Genomic DNA, 22,589 nt, shown 5'->3' with positions numbered 1-22,589 from the left:
AGTACTATTCCATTGTATACATGCATATCTCATCTTTATCCACTCATCTGTTGATGGACATTGGGTTGTTTCTATATCTTGGCTATTATAAATAGTGCTAGTAGGAACATTCAGGTGCATGTATCTTTTCAAATTAGTGGGGTTTTTCCAGATATATACCTAGGAATGGAATTGCTGGATCATATGGTAGTTCTATTTCCAGTTTTTTTGAGGAAACTTAAACTGTTTTCTACAGTGACTGCACCAATTTACATTCCCCAACAGTGTACAGGATTCCCTTTTCCCTGAATACACACCAACATTTGCTATTTGTAAACTTCTAGACAGTAGCCATTCAGACAGGTGTGAGGTGATATCTCATTGGGTTTTGATTTGTACTTCTTTAATAATTAGCAGTGTTGAGCATCTTTTCATGTGCCTGTTGGCCATCTGTGTCTTCTTTGGAAAAATGTCTATTCAGGTCTTCTGCCCACATGTTAATTGGATTTTTTTTTTTATATATATTGACTTGTATGAGCTGTTTATAAATTTTGGATATTAACCCCTTATCCATAAATTTATTTGCAAATATTTTCTCCCATTCCATAGTTGGAATGGAATTTTTTTTTGTTTTGTTGAAGGTTTCCTTTGCTATACAAAAGATTTTTAGTTTAATTAGGTTCCACTTGTTTATTTTTGCTTTTATTTCTTTTGCCTTAGGAGACATATCCAAAAAAATATTGCTATGATTTATGTCAAAGAGTTTTCTGCCTGTGTTCTCTTCTAGGGTTTTTATGGTTTCAGGTCTTACATTTAGGTCTTTAATCCATTTTGAGTATATTTTTGTATACAGTGTGAGTAAATGTTCTAATATCACTCTTTTACATGTGGCTGTCCAGTTTTTCCAGCACCATTTATTGAAGAGACTGTCCTTTCTCCATTGTATATTCTTGCCTCCTTCGTAGATTAATTGATGATAGGTGCTTGGGTTTATTTCTGGACTTTCTATTCTGTTCCATTAATCTATGTGTCAGTTTTTGTGAAAATACCATGCTGTTTTGACTACTGTAGCTTTGTAGTATAGTCTGAAATCTGGGAGGGTGATACTTCTACCTTTGTTCTTTTTACTCAATATTGCTTTGGCAATTCAAGGTCTTTTGGGGTTCCATATGAATTTTTGAATTATTTGTTCTAGTCCTGTGAAAAATGTCATGGATATTTTGATAGGAATTGCATGAAATCTGCAGATTTGTTTGGGTAGTATGGTCATTTTAACAATTTTAATTCTTCCAATCCATGAGAATGGAATATCTTTCCATTGCTTTGTATCATCTTCAATTTCTTTTATCCATGTTTTATAGTTTTCAGAGAATAGGTCTTTCACCTACTGGGCTAAGTTAATTCCTAGGTATTTTATTCTTTTTTATGTGATTTTAAATAAGATTTTTGTTTACTTTCTCTTTTTGATAGTACATTATTAGCATATGGGAAAGCAACAGATTTCTATATATTAATCTTGTATCCTGTAGCTTTGATTAATTCATTTATTAATTCTAATAGTTTTTTGGTGGAAACTTTAGGGTTTTCTTTTTTATATAAATTTATTTATTTTATTTATTTATTTTTGGCTGAGTTGGGTTTTCATTGCTGTGTGTGGTTTTTCTCTAGTGTGGCAAGCAGGGCTACTCTTCGTTGTGGTGCACAGGCCTCTCATTGCTGTGACCTCTCCTGTTGAGGAGCACAGGCTCTACGTGTGCAGACTTTGGTAGTTGTGGCGTGTGGGCTCAGCAGTTGTGGCTCGTGGGCTCCAGAGCGCAGGCTCAGCAGCTGTGGTGCACGGGCTTAGTTGCTCCGCAGCATGTGGGAATTTAGGGTTTTCTATATCAGGTATCATGCTATCAGCAAATAGTGAGTTTTACTTCTTCCCTACCAATTTGGATGGTTTTATCCTTTCTTCTTGTCTGATTGCAGTAGCTAGGACTTCCAATACTATATTAAATAGAAGTGGTGAGAGTGGGTATCCTTGTCTTGTACCTGAATTTAGGGGAAAGGCTTTCAGCTTTTCACCACTGAGTATGAGGTTAGTTGTGGGTTTGTCATAGATGGCCTTTATTATATTAAGATATGTTGCCTCTATACCCACTTTGATGAGAGTTTTATCGTGAATGGATGTTGAATTTTGTCAAATGCTTTTTCTGCATCTATTGAGCTGCTCATGTGATTTTTATTGTGGTATATCACATTGATTGATTTGTGAATATTGACAAATTCAATTTCACTACTAGTGATCAGTCTGTTTGAATTGTCTGTTTCTTGATTCAGTCTTGGCAGGCTGTATGTTTCTAGAAATTTGTCCTTTTCTTCTAGGTTGTCCATTTTGTTGGCATGTAACTGTTCATAGTATTCTCTTATGATTTTTTGCATTTCCGTGGTATCCAATGTTATTTTTCATCTTTCATTTCTTGTTTTGTTTATTTGGAACTTCTCTCTCTTTTTGGTGAGTTTGGCTAAAGGTTTACCAATTTTGTTTATCTTTACTAAAAAACAGCTCTTGGTTTCATTGATATTTTCTGTTGTCTTTTTATCTTTATTTTATATATTTCCTCTCTGATCTTTATTATTTCCTTCCTTCCGTTGACTTTGGGCTTTGTTTGTTCTTTTTCTAATTACTTTAGGTGGTAGTTTAGGTTGTTTATTTGAGATTTTTCTTGTTTCTTGAAGAAGGCTTGTATCGCTCTAAACTTCCCTCTTAGAACGGCTTTTGCTGCATCCCATAGATTTTGGAGGGTTGTGTTTCCATTTTCATTTGTCTCAAAGTATTTTCTGATTTCCTTTTTGATTTCTGCATTGACCCACTGGTTTTTTAGTAGCATGTTGTCTAGTCTCCACATGTTTGCTCTTTTCCCATTATTCTTTCTGTAATTGATTTCTAGTTTCATACCGTTGTGATCAGAGAAAACGCTTCATGTAATTTCTATATTCTTAAATTTGTTGAGACTTATTTTGTGGCCTAGCATGTGATCTACAGTAAGTCCCCTACATACGAACTTTCAAGTTGTGAACTTTCAAAGATGTGAGTGTGCATTCACATGTCCAGTCACATAAGTTAGTTCACATGTCTGGTGTACATTGTCACATGCATGCATTCTCTACAAGTAGTTGTGCTTTTGTCTACTTTACTGTACAGTACTGCATAGAGTACAGCAGTACAGTATCTTTATTTCAAGCCCAGGATGTCTGGAAGCAAGTGTAAAAGCAGCAGTGAAGTAGCTGGTACTGCTAAGAAGCACCAAGCAATAACAATGGAACTTGCTGTGCAACACGAGGAGCTTACTAATGAAGACTTGACAGAATTGGAGGCCCAGAGAAAGCACAAAGAGAGACAAGAGGAAGAAGAAGTAACTGAAGAACTGAAGAGGATCATGGCACAGAAAATGGCAAGGGATTTCCTTTATCTGAGGAGGCACTGTTAGTTTTTGAAGCACAGCACCCGAACGTAGAACAGTATATGAAGGTTGCAGCAGCTGTTCAGAATGCAATCCAGTGCTACTGTATCATCTATGATGAGAAAAAAAGAGCTACTAACCAGACATCACTGGATCATTTTTTCAAGAGGGTAGATAGAGTTGAATCCAGCAAGGAACCAGAACCTGTGCCGTCAAAGTCAGGCATGAGTGAAATTGCAGCTTGCCCTCCATCTCCTATTGCTGACGATCCTTCAGCTCTACCATCTCCCACCTCCTCTCCCTCCTCCAGTCAGTAACTCTTCTTGCCTGTTCACTCGATGCCAGCCCTTGTATGCCAGCTGTTGTACAGTACTACTGTACTTTTCAAAGTACTGTACTGTAAGATTAAAAATGTTTTCTTTATTTTTTGTGTTTCTTCATTTTTTATGCATTATTTGTGTGAAAAGTATTATAAACCTATTACAGTACAGTACTACATAGCTGATTGTACTAGTTGGGTACCTAGGCTAACTTTGTTGGACTTACAAATTGGACTGACGAAACTCACTCTCGGAACAGAACTTGTTCATATGTAGGGGACTTACTGTGTCCTGGAGAACGTTACATGTGCACTTGAAAAGAATGGATATTCTGCTCTTTTTGGATGTAATGTCTTGTAGATATCTATTAAGTCCAACTGGTCTATCGTATCAGTTAAGACCACTATTGCCTTATTGATTTTCCATCTGGATGACCTGTCCATTGTTATAATTGAGATGTTAAAGTCCCCTACTTTTATTGTATTATTGTGAATTTTCCCCTTTATATCTTATCTGTTAGTATTTGCTTTATATATTTAGGTGCTCCCATATTGGGTGTATATACATTAACGAGTGTGATATAGATTTTATCACACTTTAAAGCACTTTATTAGTTTTAGTGGCACTTTATTAGTGTTACAGAACAAATGTAAAATTGTAAATCTTGATAAAAATAATATAGAAGTAAAAATATAGGAGAAGGGAAGGGGAAGCGAGAGGAATAATAAGAGACTAATTTCCTCCTTTTTAAATGGCAAGAAGTCAATTGACATTGACTAAAACAAATATATGGTTAAATATGAACCATATAAATATATAAATAACCATGTAAATTTAAATATAAACAAATACATGGTTAAACATAATGAATTCAGATCTGATTATTATGTAACTAATAATTTTAACTCAGATCTAATTATTGTATAATTAATAATTTCAATCTTTAGGATAAAATATCTTGTGAGGTGAGTTAACATCTAAAATTCAGCCATCTTTTAAGGTTCACTTTCATTTCTTTATCTTCTGCTTAATTTAGTGTATTTTTAAATTAAAAATACCATTTATTTATTTATTAAAAGAGTATGATTGCACTTAGCATATCTACATGCCATTTAATATATCCACCCATTGATTCATTTATGTTCTACAACATCTTGAAGGTCTCTTATGGTAACAATGGTTATTTCTGGGTAGTATGATTTTGGGGGTGATTTTCTACTTCTTTGTATTCTTTCAACTACTTGAATTATTTACAATGAACATGACTGGCAACTACACACACACACACACACACACACACACACACACAATTCCAGTTTGTAATGTGTTTTGGGCTTACACTGATGATTCATCTACTAGTTTTGTGTTAGAAGTTAGCTCAGGCCTGAAGTCAGGCTAAGCGACCAGAGGAGGACAAGACCTCTCCCCAGGGCTATTGCTGCCCAGCAAGCAATTATTGTGGATCCTTAAGTGCAAAATATCCTCTCTCCTTCTTTCTGATCCATGAAGCAGTCAGCATAAGGGAGACTGGCTCTTTTTTTTTTTTTTTTTTTTTTTGCCACTTTTGAGACAAAGGAAACACTCCCATAGAATATAGGCTACATACTGAAGATATCACACAATGGGTGTCAGGCTCCAATGTAGCTATTTCACCTCTCTGGGTATAGCGCGTCAAGAGCTACAGGTGTGCCTGCAAGTGCTTCCCTAATTGAGAGAGCAATGCTGGCCTATATGTGCTAAGTAGGAGGATGGAGACAACTTGCCTAAGTTCTGTAGACAAGTTCGCAAAGAGCTATTACAAAAGGAGCCTGGCTTGGACCGTCTTCAATAACTCCAATTAGGTAAGAGTGGCAAAGTAGGAATTCAACTTAAGTCTCTGTAAGAAGGAAATATAGGTACAGATATAGATAGATACAGATCTTTTTATTAACTCCTTCCATGGGTAACACGTGAGACCTGAACACCTCAGTGCCACAAAATTCCATGTAATTGGATTTCTATAAAATTCCAAATAATTTACCTGGACCATTCTTTCCACATCGCAGGCTTTAAAATCTTCCTGCATGCCAAGACACTGCAATCTCTCTCTCTCAGTCCTCTTTCCTGAACTTCAGACCCAAATGTTCATCTACTTACTAGCTATTCTGTCCCAAATTCAGCAGGTACAAATAAATCCAACATACACTGTCCCAACTTGTTCTTTCTCTTCATTCACTCAACAACTGTTTTTTGAACACCCACTATGTGCCAGGCATGACTGTAGAGGCTGGAAATACAGAGATGCATATGCTATATTCCTACATTCAGGAAGGTCAAATTTTCATGGAGAAGACTGAGAAATAAAAACAAATACAATGCAAAGGCCATGATAGATCACAGGGAGCTGAGACATAGAATCGGGTCATCTAAAGCAGGTCGTGTGTTTGGGGGGGCAGGAGACAGATTAGTGATCAGGAAAGTCACAGAGGAAACAGTGTTTGAGCTTTCTCCAAGAATTTGCAGGACTACTCCTGCACAGCGAGGCAATTCTTACCTCTGCCGCAGACCCAGCAGTTCCGGTCAGCGTGGCCCACATCTCGCGTCTGCAGTGGCTTTCCAGGTCAGCCGGCCCTGGAAACTGCCTCGCTGGCTACATCTCTTCCATCAGGGATACGCTGAAGACTGTTCACTTAGCCCTAGGTCCCTGTCTACTCTATGCGGTGGTTTTCTGGAGGCCACCTGGTATCTTGCTAAGAACACCTAGGTTTCAAAGGAAAAAAATAACGTAGGTGTTTCCTGCTCCTCTAATCAAAAGTTTCTTAGTCTTTGGGAAATGATTTCACCTGTCTGAAACTCACCTCCTCCTCTCTGAAAGGCTAATAATTTTAAATACTAGTGCTTACCTCAAGGGAGGGTATAAAACACCAAATGAGGTGAGCGATGTGAAAGGCACAGCACGAATATTAATCATCTTTGTTAGGTTTTGAGGAGGATGGACGATGACTTCAAACGTTATAAATGCGGATCTTGTAAGGACAGTGTGAAGCTTTTGGAACTTTCTCAAATATACAGATATGAATTTCAGTTGAATTCACTATTCATGTCTCTTCCAGCATCTCAGTTTCCAATCCGGTCTGGATTTCATTCCAGCCATTTACTAGCCTTGGACAAGTTATTCTAAGTTTCCTCTCGGGTATCATGGGGATAATTAAACGCGTCTCTAAGGGACGTTGTGAGGATGGTTTGAAGTATGGAATAGAAAACATCACCTAGTAATGCTTTCACACGCAAGGTTTTGACCAAGGAAAGAGGTCCTTCTGTGGGAACCTAGAGACCGGGAACTGAGCAGGGGCAAAGGGAAGCCTGTCTCCGGTGCAGCGCGAAGGCGGATATTCGGATGCTCGCACTCACCAGCCGGGGGCGGCCTCGCGGGAAGAGCCGGGCGCTGGCCCCGGTAGGGGGCGCCCGAGCGCCGCACTGCAGCATCCTGGCGGCCTCTCCCGGCTGAGCTCGCGTCCTGCCGCAGTCCCTCGGCCGCTAGTCGGAGCGAGTGGCGGCGAGGAGATCCTGGCCGCTCCGCCAGCACTTGCCGCAGCTGCCGCCGCTCCCACCCGCGATCGCAGCCCAGCAGCTGGGAAACGCCCCCCCGCAGACTGGGCTGCGCAGCGTGGGAGGGTTAGCGGTCCCGGAGGAACGATTCCGAACTTGCAAGGGGACCGCGGCTCTCTCGGGCCTGGAGAGTATGAACAGGTGAGTGTCACGCACGTGCCCAGGTGGCTCTTTCGGGATTACTTCCTGCAGACCCTTTCGAGCCCCTGAACGCTCGGCCTCTGGGGCGGTCCTCCTGGTCACTGGGTCCTCCCAGGCGGGGGTTGTGGGTCACCGAGAGGGAGATGTGAGCGCCGGCGCCCAGAGCTTGACAGCGCCCTCCGTCCCAGCTGAGACCGAGAATGCCCTTTTGACTTAGGCTGCATTTGCTCCCTAGGTCGAGAACAAGTGACCTGCGGTCCACGATGGGCTTGTTTGTGTATCATTTCCAGGATACCTGTTGCTTTCCGAGCAACGGTATAGCCAGGGGTGTCGTACAATCATCCTCATCCCTGTGCGTGCTGCGTTGTGATAAGATAAGGGAGAATTTCTGACAATGAGACCAGGAAAACTTGATTTCAGAACTAGAGAAGGAGCAGCCCAAAGAGAATCTCATTCCCACGACCAGACTAGATTCTTTGCTTCCCTAAACACCTGCACTTTATTTTGATGAGACCATAAATATAGAAGTTACAAAACTATTACCATATAAAGATGCTTGCTTTTTTTTTTTTTTCCCAAAAGGAAGTAGAAAGCATGGACCTTGAAAAGTGTAATAGTCTTGGGATTGATTTACTATGGATAAATCATTATTTTTAAATAAATATGAAAATCGGGTTATTAGTGAAGTAAATGTCATAGGCCTATTGAATTGTAAGCTCCTTGAAGGTGACCATTTAGCATAAATGTGGGATGAATCAATGCATGCATTAATGTAACATAGAATTTGGAGTCTTGCTTTTTTCTTTTCTTATTCTTTCTAAGCTTTGTTTTGGTACCTTTATGTTTAGGAAAAACCTTTAATCTCTTAAATACCTAAGTGTGATTTTAGCTTTAGGAGTGATTAGAACTGAGAATTTTTTGTCCTAATAAAGCACTGTCCACATAAAAAGTGAATGGCAGCTTCAAGACCCAGCCAGAATATTTCTGCACAACAACATGAAAAAAAATGTTTTCTTCGATCCGTGTTATGGAAGGTCTTGGATCATGAATTATTTTAAACATCAGAGACTTGGCAACAGGTCCCTTATTAAAACAATTTACACATTTATCTTTGTTTTCTATCTTTATCAAATGTAACTTTTCACATTTTCATGTGAGAAAATGTTGAAGGATATATGTCAGTTTTGTGTCTTCCTTTAAGGGATTTTTCTAAACATAACCTAAGATTTACAATAACTAGCTGCATCTTTATTAGGTTATGTATGAAAAATTTAACCTACGCAATTTTTCTTTCTTATGTGAAATTCCTATGCCTCTGAGGCCATTTGGGAGTTACTGAAAAATTTAACTTAACAAATGTTTTGGGGTTTTTTTTTAAAACCACATTTGATGGCTACTTTCTTGAGGCGTAAATCAGATAGTAAATTATTTGGATTTTTATGTGCATGGGAATGAACAGTTCTGTATGAAATAACAAATTGTTGTTTATACAAGCTCCAGACACTTGCATGTTCTATGTTTCAGAGAAATGCTTGCCATTCTTATTCGGAATTTAGTTAATACATCTCGATAGATTATGCTTCTGTGATGCTTCTGTGATGAACCACTGAGCCTTAAGCATAGAGGCCTTTTCTTTTTTTTTTCCTTTTTGATTTTCAAATTTTTTTTGATTGTATCTTTTTCTTTTTTTAACATCTTTATTGGAGTATAATTGCTTTACAATGGTGTGTTAGTTTCCGCTTTATAGCAAAGTGAATCAGCTATACATATACATATATCCCCATATCCCCTCCCTCTTGCCTCTCCCTCCCTCCCACCCTCCCTATCCCACCCCTCTAGGTGGTCACAAAGCACCGAGCTGATCTCCCTGTGCTATGCGGCTGCTTCCCACTAGCTATCTATTTTACATTTGGTAGTGTATATATGTCCATGCCACTCTCTCACTTCGTCCCAGCTTACCCGAGGCCTTTTCGTAATGAATGCATATAAAATGACAAATAATGAAATTCTTTTTATCTTTAGCCAAAAGTGTGGGACTGGACAAATTACAGATGTAAAAGCTTCTGGTTTTTGTACTATTAATGATCACTAGGGAGTTTGTTCATTATTGGGATGAAGTAAACAACAGCCAGTGTTATTGTTGACCTTTCTGTCCTTCGGAGGAAGCTCTGGCACTGTGGAAATCAGCAAATACAAAATTTGTGAGGTACAGGTCCATAGTTTAGATGCGTAATGAAGGAGACGATTACACGTTAACGTCTTTGTAGAAACACTTTTTCAGAAGGACTTTTACTTTTTTCTTTCTCTGGAAAAGCTCTTTTTGAAAATTTGTAGATGCCAAAACTCTGGCAGGAACAGTTCATGTGTTTAGATAACAGACTTGAAAGTGAACTCTTGTATTTAGGTTGAAAACATCGATAGCAGAAGTTCAGAATAGGGGAGCCTGCAATTCACGTGAAAAATGGGAGCCTTAATATGAGTGTGCTGAAATATAACTACAGTGCCAGATGAAGAAGAGGTCGCATGAAACTTTTGCTGGGTCATTTGTCAGGTCATATCTCAAGGGGCGAATGCAGAGGATGCCACATTTTTAGAGTGATTAAAATGGCAAATACCAGAGAAGAGAGCTGCACATGGTCAAGAGGGAAGGTGAGGGTCAAAAAAACATAAACAAGAACAGATGTCCCATGAAGAACCAGGGAAGATGATTGGGTCTCATTTTCCTAGAAAGTAGACATCTAGAATGGGGCAAAGGTTCCTAACAGCTGCTTGGCTACTTGAAGGCCTCTGAGTGAAAGAAAAGAAAAAGTTGATATAATGCTCCTCCTCCCCCCATACCTGGAAGTGATAAATTAGACCCAGGATGGTTGTTAGATGGTTGTCTGATCAAAAAGGAAGGCTGGATGGATTTTTCTGTTGACTCCAAGGCTTTTTCCAATTTTACATTTCCATGGTACCAAGGACCTAGGTGTCCTTCCTAAAGCACCCAACTATACAAAATGTGCTTACATTGTATATAATGTCATTTCCCAAGTGTCAGGACAGTACCATAAACTAATTTACTTGAGGTTGTCATAGAAAAGGAATCAGAAGTCAGCACATGGCATTTAGCTTTTGTGTACCAGGGCATTGTGCCCAGAAAAATATAATCTAGATGTTATATATCAATTTTGGAACATGGGTATCTGTCACATGACTCAACCATGTGATCTAGTGTGAACGGAGATAAAATTTAAACCTTGGAATGCAAATTCAATCGTATTACAATGGGATACACTAATATGAATGTGTATTATTCAGCCCAAAGGGAAATAAGAGTTCCAAATGTGACTCTCCCCATGTGTGTATGTATATTGGATGTTTACAGACATATGGTAAATACATGTATTCACAGGCAAGTATTTGTTATCAATTACTGACAAAAAACTTTCTTTGAGGAAGTACTTTTGAAAATGCTATCTTGTGTAAAAATGCATTTTTTAGAACCAAACAGATCTACGTGCAAGTCCTGGATCTATCACTCTTTAGTTGAATGGTTTACAGTATATTGCTAGGACCCTCTCGCAGGATTGTGGTGAAGATCAACAGGGAAGATGTTGATCGAGTGAATGGTGCTGGCACATAGGAGATGCTTTAATAAATATGAGTTTCTTTCTCCAGTCAGTTATGAATTCCCAAATCTCTTTTGTTGAAGGATTGCTGCTTTACAATGATATGGTGAAACCAAGGGCTGGAACCAAAAAGATCTTCTCAGCTCTTTAGTTTGAACCACAGTGAACTGTCTACCAGCAGCCGGCATGGCTAAAAGTTCAGAGGTCAAACTGGCAATATTTGGGAGAGCAGGCGTGGGCAAGTCAGGTAAGATTTTTGTGGTGGTTGTTTGTGTGTGTGTCTCTCTCTCTCCTGTTCTCCTGTGTTGCTCTTTTAGATGAAGCCTCTTTCTCTTTATCTAAAATTTTCATTTTGCATAACCAGGTTTTATGTCCTCTTTTGCTTCTTTATGGTAAAGAAGCTCTGCTGGTAATACACAAGGCAATGGATACATCACAGGTCTTGGTATTCTGAGGAAGGATGTTCAACTTCCAAAGAAATCAGATTGTAGAAATTAAAAAATACATTTGCTCTTTTTTTCTCTATATGAGATCTTGAGGGGCCAATGTAATATCTCATCAATCTTGATATTTTCAGCAACTGGCTCAATGTCAAGCATGTGTTGGGTGCTGAATAAATGCTTGCCGAGGGAATATATCTTTACAAGAAACAGAATGGTATTATCACCCAACACGTCTAAAATTGGGGAGGACTGGTGAAAAGTGGGGCGTGTGTGACCTCAAGTAAGACAGCTATTGTCAGAACCTCTGGGGTGAATTTAAATGATCCAGTTGTGGCTCACGTTGGTAATTCAGAGGCTTTTGTATTTCACACCTCAGTAAAGGTTTGCAGACCTTTAAGATGAAGGGTGAAATGGTAGAAGTGAAAATGTATCTAATCCAATTTGAGAAATGGATCTCAGATTTTATAATTAAATGTTAAGTACATGTTGCTGAAATATCAGGGCAACGTGGTTTTTCAGATAACGTTGCTTTGATCTCTCACTGGAGGAAAGACCCATAATTGACTTTGCCCATTGAGCTCTTGGTTCTCAGGAAAGGACTCAAACAGACACCTAGTAGGTGTGTGTTTGTAGAGGGAAACCCATTCGGATCATCCAGTACAACAAGTCATCCACATAATCTTGAACAAACACGCATGAGCAGCTTTAAATTCTGTGACCAACCTCTCTTTCCAAACCAGCTCTCTGGTATAATTTCAGCAGTAAATCTTCCCTATTCTAAGTTCTAAGTCTTTCTCTCTCTCTCTTTTTTCTTTTTATTTTCTCAAGGGGGCTCTTTTCTGCCATCACTCTTCTGTCCTGCTTGCCACTTGCTCTGGCCTCTGGCAGAAACCAAGCAAAAAAAAATAGATAGTTGACAAGGCTAAGAAACTGCCAGCCTTCAGGAGATCGAAGATCGTTAAACTCCTCCCTATTAATCTCCTCAGTGTTTCCTGATGGCATGAGAACAAACAATTTCTGTAGCTGGTGGAAGGCTCTGGAGAATGAGGAAACTGTTCCAGTGAGCGGAGGATCAAGGAGATGCCGTGTGTGGGAAGACATGTTCTAACAAGAGCTGGTCTAAATTTTTCGCGACCGAGGGATGTAGACTTAGAGCTCAGCGTTTAACATTCATGCATGCAAAATTTAACACAGGCAATAAGAGAAGGGGAATTTTTAACCTTACATCATTTACCAAAATAAACTCTGCATCATTTGAAAAGTGAAACATAAAAATAAAAATCCAGTGGAGAGAACCACTTAACTCTATGTACCGTATACCCACCCTTTTTCATCTGTATTATCTCAGAGCAAACTGGGTATCTCTTCCTGTCAAGGCTGATCCACCAATTAGACCTCAGTTAGACCTCAGTTTCCTTTGTCTTCCCCCAAGTTGTTTCAATTATTTCTTTAAGGATTCTTCTCATTCTCTACTGACCTTTTCCCCTTGAGCATTTCTTTGTCCACTGCTCCATCTTTTTCTTTTCTCCAAGGTTATTGAACTTGGGCTCTGCCCTCACTGTCTTAACTTTTTTGGACTTCCCATTCATTGCTTAAACATGGCAATCTTCCACTGTGATCATGCTGCTGAAACTGCTTTTGTGAGGGTCACCACAAATCAATATCCAACCAATCTAATGAATCTTTCCCTGTTCTGGTCTTCTTAGAACTCTTGTTACCGTTCAACATAACCACTTACGCTTTCCTAAAACTCCTTCCTTCCCAGGCTCCCATGACATCACACTTCTTGGCTTTCCTGCCACCTCTCCATTGACCCTAAGCAGCCATCTTCATGCGCTGCTTCTTAGTGGCCTACCTCTCTCAAAGATTGGGGCTCTCAGGTTCTACACACCATCCTCTTGTCCTCTCACTGCAGACCCTCTCCCTAGGGGAGAGCCCTCACGCCCAGAGCTGAAGATGACACCTGCACACAGAGTCCACATTCTGTTGACCTTGGTTTTAATTTATGGAAAGTGCAGAAGTTGAACTTGTTCATTTAGGTCCTTTCCAACTCTAAAATCCGATGACTCTTGATTAATGGCTCTTCTTTGGACTGGTTTTTCTGTCCCCCTTATATACATTCTACCATGCGTGTTTATTTTCATTTAGGTGAAAATGACAGTGATAGACCACATGCCTTTAAACAATTGCCTTTTTGTCTGTCATCTATACACAGACAGTGTTTTCCTATTTCAACGTGAGACTGTTTTCCTGAGACCTTGTAACCACACCTCCCGTTTATAAAGTAGATCGGTTTGACTTATGCATGGGAGACAGTTCTGAGACCTTTTCCCATAGTTCAGTGAAAACAACCATAGAGTACTTCATACCTTATCTCTCGACTTTGAAACCAGACTGTGAATTCACGTTTGTACTAGTTCTTAATTAATATGGATATCTCTGCCTAATCATTGCATCCCACCTTCGCCTTCCTATTGTACAGATTCAATTTGTCTTATAAGTAACTTTTGTTTGTTTAAGTCTGCAAGAATTTATACCTGCTGGAATGTAACTACGGCTCCTCACTTACTCAAATGCCTCCCCCAAATGGTCGTGACCCACCCGTGGGCTCAAACAATCCATTTCTCACCAAACGTTCCTGAGAAGGGGCGGCAGCTTGTGACCTTGGAGCGGTAGAAACTGAGCGTCTCTGATTTGAACCTGGGTCTGTGTGAATTGCTTCAGAGGCTTCAGGCCTTACCTGGCCCATCTGCTTTCCTGCACACTCAATACCAATGTGGAATTTGGGGTAAATAAGACCATATTGGCCATTTGCTAATGGAGTCAAGAACAGGAGACCTGGAGTCACACTATTAGGTCTGACTCCCAGTTCTACACTTTATTAGCTGTGTGAATTTAGCAACTTTAACAAGGTACTTAAATTTTCAATTTCTGCAATAATATGAAGGATGTCATAGTGCCTATTTCAAAGAGTTGTTGTTAGGACTGACTGAGTTATTACACGCAAGTCTCTTAGAACAGTACCTGGCACATAGTAAGTGCTCAAGTATATTAGCTTATATTATTACAATTTTTCGAGGTATGCTCTTCTTCATTTGTAAGTTGTCTAGTGAAACCATACAATCAAAGATATATCTACATTCAAGTGGATATTTGGGTTTTCAGTAAAAGTCAGAAAGTTTATAAGAAAAAATTTTGTTTTGCTGCTCAGCACACCCTGAACACACACACACACAGAGACACACACACTTTCTCTGTGTCTCTCTTTCTCTTAAATCCAGAGTCTGGTTTATGTCAATTACAGCTTGACCGCTGCTGATCATAACAACACTTCTCCTGGCTAATATCTTGGAAATCTTGGAAAAACAGCCAGAAGTATTATGGTGTCATCAATAAATTAACACCGTTAAATTTGAAAGTGCTTCTGGTATGTGGTAGATGGTTTCCTAAGCCCAGGTAACAGATAAGCCCTCCATGTTTAAAACAGAATTTAACGTTAACCAGAAGTCTTTGGTTGACAGGTTGACATTAGAAGCGTCAGCACAGGCGAAATTTAATAATGTGTTAATTACAAAACATGTCGGGTATGTGTACATGTGTATGTATATTGCAGTATTTACAGGGTCTTTTGTATCGGGAGGATTCTTCTTCCTTCTGTCTAGTTTTGGCAGTTCTTGCAGTTCTGTCTTCAAGTGAGCTTCCTGGCTTGGCGAGCTTGCTGGTTCAGCATGGCGAACACTGTGTGGAATCTTCAAAGTGGAGAGCCAAGTTTTCCCAGCCCTTTGCTTCTTCTCTTGCCCCAGCAGAGTAAACGTTTCCTTTCTCTGGCTAAGGGTAAGGCAGCCAGTAATAACATGGCATGTAGGACATAGATTTCCTTACTCGTGTGTGTCAGCCTGTAATGTGGCAGGCTCCAAGTAATGAAAGCAAAAAGACCTGCCGTAAAACCTACAATGCACACCATATTTATGTAAATGCTTCCTGGATTCACATTATTCGAATGTGTAGTAAGTGGGAGGAGTTGAGAGAAAAACAACTAAAATTTTCAGTTGCATTTCACAGTTGACGTTCTCATCTTAGGAATGAGATATTGTGTGCCATAGCTAAATATATTTCTTGAAAAGGATAGTCTCAAAGTTCATGGAGTAATGCTATTCTCTGATTCAAAAGCCAATTGATGCACTCGTCCGTGGAGGCTTAAGTTCATAGACTCAGATTGCTGGACTATGAATTGGGTGCCAAACACAAACAAGCATGTGATACAGTTTCCCTTGGCACAAAGAGATTTATTTTTTCTTCCTTTTTCTTGTTCTTGTTTGCTTTTCCCCCTCTCTCTCAATTATTAAAAGTTTTAAAAAGCCTTTTGCATTTTATTTTCAAGTGGGACAGGCAGGGACAATTCTGATTTTAAATGTGACTTTTCCAATGAGTGCCAGATACTGCTTTAACATATATGTTTCTTTATGGCTGAGTTATGTTTATGAGATCTCATATATATTAAATAAAGACAATATCAATAGCATCTTAGGTAGGTCAATTTCCTTATGCTATAGAGCTCAGCTTTGTGTTTTAGAACTTTTTCTTTACCCAAGTAGCTATACCAGTTCGTTCCCTTCATTTATACTTCATGGTGTAGTATGATCCTTCTTAAACATTGTCTTCAAAGTACTTCTAAAAGAAGGAGGAGAAAGATCTAGGGGATTGGGTCATGCAAGCATCTCATTACAATCATGTAATTATTTTGCATGTTTTATTACTTATAGAAATATAGGCAAATTTTAATATTGATCCACAATATGTCTATGTTTGTTTGAATATAAAAACAATTTTATCCCCAATCAGTGACTAAAATGGACTCTTCAGGAAGATATAGCAAATTGATCTGTGGCTTCAGTAATGCCTAGGCTTTGGGTCCAGTTTCAGGACCACGAGCAGAGGAAATAGCCTCAGCTGTGTGCATCACATGAATGTGAGCGCTGGCAATGGTCCTGTACCTCACTTTTTACCTACTTAAGTTCCCAAGCAGCTCTTCAAGTTCTCGGTTATTCTTGTTCTAAGATTATACACTATAATATTAATGGTAATTTTTCTTTAAATATTTGTTTAGGTAAAAAGAGGGATAGGTTGTGTTTCAGGTGGGTGCAGAAGTTCCACAACTCCTGGAAACGTGTGTGTGTGTGTGTGTGTGTGTGTGTGTGTGTGTGTGTGTGAAGAAGTCTTTCCTAAGTGGTTGTTGAAATTTAAAGATTACCGGAAATCAGGTCCATTGGTTCCTGTGTAGACGGTAGTTAGAGAAGTAATTGTTTTTTAATGGACTGGGCCAAAGGGAGGAAGGTGGCATTGAGACAAGTTTGGATAATGCTGGAAAAATAGCTGTTCTCTTGTCATAAATTACGGTGATGTGGTTACCTGCGGCTTTCAAGCATTTATACCTTCCTTTACCTGCAAAGATAGAAAAGCAAAAAGAGACAAACAGCCAAAATGAGTTTATGTTCATTTGATTCTTCCACCCCAAGAGGAATAAAAGGGTGTTTTCAAACTGCAGGTGTATACCTATGGATATGTACAAAAAGTCAGACTTCTGTGCAAGGCTTAAGTCACGCTGACTTTTCTTGCATGCCCAGAAGTTAAGCAAAGATGAGGAATCATGCTTATAAGGACTTAGAAAAAGAAAGGGAAAGGAAAGAAAGAAGAGGAAAGAAAAATTAAAAGAATCAAAATCAGTTGTTTATTGGTGGGTAAACATTTTTGTAGGCTGGCAGTGGCCAATTCTTAAGCTTTTCTCCCAAGAAAAATATAATTAGGAAAGAAACAATACTGGAAAACAAAACAAAATCAAGAACTGTTTTTCAAAGTCAAATGGACATATGTCTGTCTCTGCTTTTTTCTGCTGGGATATATTATCAAAATTCAATTGTCCTTAATTTTTATCTGATGGCTAATTTATTTATTGAAATATTTTGCTGTAGTTTAATTATCAGTTACCAATTGGTTCCATTTTGATCTTGACTTGTTTTCTTAGCAATGGACAAAGACTAAATTTGAGGGAGGGAGTGAAGAAAATTGTAAATCATCCTTGTAATTCCCCTTTTATTGCTGGTATTTCTCCAACTCATGGGTTTGGGGAAATCAGCCAAATTTTCAAGGTGGTACTGGCCTTGAAGCCAAAATTCCAGTGCAAACGCATCCCTATTGCTCCAGCTGCCTTTAAAAATTGATGTGGTTTCAGAAAAACAACCATAATTTCTTCCATCCCATTAAAAATGAAAGTAGATATATTATGAAGACAAGGCAGCCTGAAATAGGTAATTTCAGCCTGGAATAAGCAAACAGGTAAAGCTCCTATACATACACATGAGAGAGATTCTTACCTAGATCACCCAGCTTATTGGCGCCACAGCCAAGTCTAGAATCCGAGTTTATGACTGTGCAAGGCTTTTGCAACTTTGCTACTAAGTGTTTTCATTTTGTATCACCCCGTTCCTCTGAAACACCTTTTATTAGGAAATGAAATGATCGTTAGAATTTTGTAATATGAATTTTGTAAAAAAAAAATCTAAAGAGTTTTATTTTTATAAGAAATTTCCAGTAATCAGTGAATTACCAATGCAAGGCAAAGCCCCTTGGGAGTACGGGGTAAGTTGCCAATCAATACAACCAAGATTCTCAGCAACCTGTATATGTAGGAAAGTTCCCCTGTAATGCAGTATTCCATTTGTTATAGCTTTGGATCAAGAGTAAGAAGACTGATGAATCATCTTCTACTAAAGGGTACATTTTCCGTTGTTAAAAGAGAATATGATGCGCCATGTTCTGTCAGTATGATCTAATGCGAAAAAAAAGCACCCAACCGAACCGAGTGAAAGGATTGGGGTTTAAACTTCACCTTCATCCCATCCATGACTCTCTCTTTTTATTCATCTGTCAAATGATACTTTTTTTTTTTTTTTACAGTGATGCAGGTCGGATAGGCTGTGAAGGTACTTTGAAAAGTTACAAGTGTGATATAAATATGGTCCTAATACTATCATGCTTTTATTATTGAAATCCGTGCAGTTCTTCCCCTGCGTTCCTTAACATTCGTGTTTGGAAAAGCAGTACGGTCGGTTTCCTGGCTGTCCATCACTGCAGGCTGGGCGAACACGCTCAGGTCAGTAGTTGGCTTATGAGTGTCCCTCCACTGAGTGTATAACGTTACAGACTATCCAGAGGTTGTAGATTCTATGCTGAAGGAATTTGCACTTTCAAATGTGTGAAATGAATAGACATTAAGTCAGGGTGTTTTTTTAGGCTCAGTACGTAAGGGGGTCAAAAAAGGAGAAGAGTTTAGGAAAATAATTTGGACTTATGCCTTATTGGAGAAGGAAATATGGCATGTTATAGAATTTTCTGATAAGCAAATCTTATCCTTATTAAAAAATTAAAGCTTTAAAACATTTACATATTTTTACAGAAACATTTCTCAAAAAATATATAAATATATGTATCTATATATTTCCCTATAATCTTAAACTATGTCTTTATTCATTCATTCAATTATTCATTCAACAAGTATCTGTTGAGTGCCAACTTTGTGTTCTAGAATAGCTTGCACATAGTACAGGATTCATGTACATTCCAAAAAAGCAGAGTAGTAACTGTTTCTGCTCATTATTATATTCCCAGAGCAGATGAAGACTGGCTCCTCAATAAAGTGAATAAATTGAGTTAGGGTATGTGGTCTATATGTGCTATATAGTTTCATCAAGAATCATATCTTCTAAATGGTCTCTTTATTGTTGCCAAAGTGGTTTCCTCTCCTGCACTTGAATATCTCTGGTAACAGGAACTCAGCATGAGAAGAAATAGACCGTTCTATCCTTGGGCAACTGTATCAGTTACAGTCTTCCAGAGAAACAGAACCAGTAGGACACACACACACATGCACACACACACACACAAATTACGTCTTTCTATATTTGTTTGGGCTGGCAAGACTGAAATCTGTAGAGAAAGACGGCAGGCTGGAAAGTCAGGGAGGAGTGAATGCTGCAAGCTAGAGGAAGAATTTCTTTCGCTCTGGGAAAGCTCAGTTTTTGCACTAAAGGCCTTCCAGTAATCGGATAAGGTCCACCCACATCATTCAGGCTAATCTCTTTTGCTTAAGGTCAACTGATTGTAGATGTTAACCATATCTACAAAATACCTTCACAGCAACTCCTACAGTAATATTTGATTGAATCACTGGGTCCTAGAGCCCAGACAAACTGGCACATAAAACTATCACAACAAGTGTTCCTGTCTGTTACTTTACCTTCTTTGCAACCAAAGGCTGTTCGTCAGTTTCTACTCATTGACTTTAACCCCTTCAAGTTCCATAGAGCACTTTAAATTCTTCTTCCTTAGGACAGACCTTAACATATTTGAAGATAAACCAGCATGCCTCCACCCGTGCCTGAGTTTTCTTTTCCACTGTGTGGTTCCTCACAGTGATTTCATTTGCTCTGCAGAGATCACAGTTTCTGGTCACGACACCATCCTTGCTGTTCCACTCCAGCTGTGCACTCCACGAAATGTAGGGCTTGGAAATGAATGCAGACGTTTCAGATGTGGGATGCCCAGACCAGATCAGAGCACAGCTGTGGTTTTGATACTAGATACTTTGCTTCTGCTAAGACATTCTAAGGTCACTGTTGCTTTTAGGGTCACAGTGGGTACAGTGTTGGCTCATGGGGTGTATACTGCAAATGAAGTCTTTTTCTTTAAATATATGCTGTTGCTGAGTCAGATCTTCCCAAACTTGTACCTGAGTATGTGTATGTTTCATCCAGGTGTAGAAGTTAATTTGTATCCTCTAAAATACTGTTTTGTTCAATTTAATTTATTCTTCTGGCTTGTCAGGAGCTTTTTGGATACAACATGTGTATCATCCGTCTCCTCTTTCTGTCATCTAGAAATATGTTGGTTTTGGAACATTTTAGGCCCTGGATACTCTTACTGAATCATAGAATTTTCCACTTTGGTATTATTTCGCTCACTGAAATGATGAGGAATCCCAGTGAGTTTTTTGGATAATTTTCAGCTAGTAAAGAAAAACAAAGGTCTTTGACTCTTGGTGTGGGGACATTAACACCATATCACGTTACTTCCATGTTCATTAAATAAGTTCTGTTTAGATTTGCCATAAAATAGGTTGTCTGGGAGGAAGCCTTACACACATTCTTGTCTTACGATTCAAGGTATCTTGCTATATAAAGTGCATAACAGTGATCAACTTTTATTGGCCCACATATCTAGTCTTTACAGAAAGTCATTTTCCAGAGACTCATTCCAGGATATGTATGTTTCTGTGCTGAAATAGCTGAGTTTATGTGATGCAAATCAGAGCTGAATTGGGGAAAGAGTTTTCTTCCTTAGATTATACCGGTAGATATCAAACTTTAGCATGCCTCAGAATCACCTGGAGGGCTTGTTAAAATATATGTTTCAGGTCACCAGCCCTGAGGTTCTGATCCAGCAGGTCTGTAGTAGGGCCAGAGAATTTGTATTTTTTAACAAATTCCCAGAGGATGCTAATTCTGCTAGTCTGAGGACCACATTTTGGAAACCACTGTTTAAGTTTGCTAAGTACTCAGTTTCCATTTGAAATAGGTGTTTTCGGCTTTGGAAAAGCCTATAGCTTTTAGTGAGCTACATGTAATAAACATTGAGTGCCAGGCACTGTCACGGGTACCAATGATACAAGGGTAAATGAAACAGACAGGGTCTCTGCACTCATGAAGTTAACATTCTAGCAGGAGTAGACTAGGCCAAAAATTACTCTATTGGGGCAGAGCAAATGTGAGCTTTTTCTGTGGTCCCTTAAGACTAGAATTTTTCATTCGCTTCATAGTAAGATAAGTTTTGTTTAAAAAAAAAAAAAGTGTAAACCTCAACAACTGTGACATGCCGAGCTTTGATTTTAAGATGATACTTTGAGCTATTTGGCAACAGTAGGGGTGGCTTGGGCTAAACTACAGTGTTAAGAGTCTGGGAGTTAAACATGGTTGAAGACCATGGTACCAAATATTCTACTGAGAGAAGCTAAGTAGCCCACATAGGAATTGAACCTAATAAACTTGAGCTTATTAACACCATGCTCCATCAGTCAATTAAAGCCAATGTAGACTAGCTTTAATTAATATAAGATAGTTGTTCTTCCTCCAACATTTGGAAAAAAACTGTTTTCAATTGCTTGCTGACAGTGGCATTTATAAAACTTACGCAATGGTTGTGTAGACAGAACTACGATATTGAGAAAAGTTCATAAGTTTCCACTGTTTTGGATAGAAAGATAACATCTTTTTCTCAGTGATGCTTTTCCAGGTTTTTTTAAAAATGTTTTTTAAAGTTCTCTTTTGCTTTATGCCGTTGGACAGTAATTTAAGTGGTGAAGCCAAAAATTAAAAAGTAAGAATTAAAAATGGTGAATATTTGTCTGTCTGAAAAGCATTTGACTTCTTTTTGCATTAAGGATCTTGTAAATTACAACTGAACCTAATAACTGAGCCAGCTTCCTAGTCATTTGGCAACATGTGTTGAGTTAGATGTTTTAAAGGAAGACTCAACCACACTTAGTAGTGTGAGTAATGGTTATCTGTTCCAATGCCTGGGACTATTTTTCCATTCATATATTTTATAACTGGAAACTATTTTTCTAGCAGTTTCCAAAAGAGGTGAAATCAAGAGCACAGTAACCATACATTTAAATCCTTGAGTCCCAAAATTTAACCCATGATTTCTTAATGTCTCCCACTTATCAATTTACAAATATTTATGAAATTCCTCCTATGTTCCCAATTCTTCTACCCTCTTCATCCTCCCACCATATGCCTAATAAAATGCCAATATTTGGGGGGAAGTCCAGAGAACTATATGATTATCCTTGTCTCAGGGCCCTTAGTGTTTTGTTGGGCCTGGATGACTTGCAACTAGAAATCAGCTGGTGATGGTTTCCAGCACAATGATTGATTTTGACAAATTTGCATCTTGAAATATTTTTAGAAAATTGTCAGAGTTGCAAAAACAAACAGAGATCTCTTG

The 22,589-nt window shown here is 38.7% G+C and overlaps 2 protein-coding genes across 3 annotated transcripts in view; one reads left to right on the top strand and one right to left on the bottom strand.

The window, feature by feature from the left end:
* Positions 1-6,434: 6,434 nt before the first annotated feature.
* On the bottom strand, positions 6,435-7,928 carry LOC132372837 (uncharacterized). Its single transcript, XM_059934948.1, has 3 exons — positions 7,770-7,928; positions 7,136-7,503; positions 6,435-6,484 (listed from the first exon to the last, which is right to left on the bottom strand). The coding sequence occupies exons 1-3, from the start codon at positions 7,926-7,928 to the stop codon at positions 6,475-6,477; spliced, it is 537 nt and encodes a 178-aa protein (XP_059790931.1). The 3' UTR covers positions 6,435-6,474.
* RERG (RAS like estrogen regulated growth inhibitor) overlaps positions 7,259-22,589 on the top strand; it is a 105,753-nt gene continuing 90,422 nt past the window's right edge. For both annotated transcript variants that reach the window (XM_059935360.1, XM_059935359.1), the window contains exons 1-2: positions 7,259-7,474; positions 11,169-11,332. In XM_059935360.1, the coding sequence (XP_059791343.1) occupies positions 11,272-11,332 (61 nt within the window). In that variant the 5' untranslated portion in view covers positions 7,259-7,474; positions 11,169-11,271. The remainder of the gene's footprint in view (positions 7,475-11,168; positions 11,333-22,589) is intronic.

Source organism: Balaenoptera ricei, chromosome 10 (genome assembly GCF_028023285.1).
Source record: "Balaenoptera ricei isolate mBalRic1 chromosome 10, mBalRic1.hap2, whole genome shotgun sequence".
In the NCBI taxonomy this organism is placed as follows: domain Eukaryota; kingdom Metazoa; phylum Chordata; class Mammalia; order Artiodactyla; family Balaenopteridae; genus Balaenoptera; species Balaenoptera ricei.
This window is presented reverse-complemented; position numbering and strand designations above follow the sequence as displayed.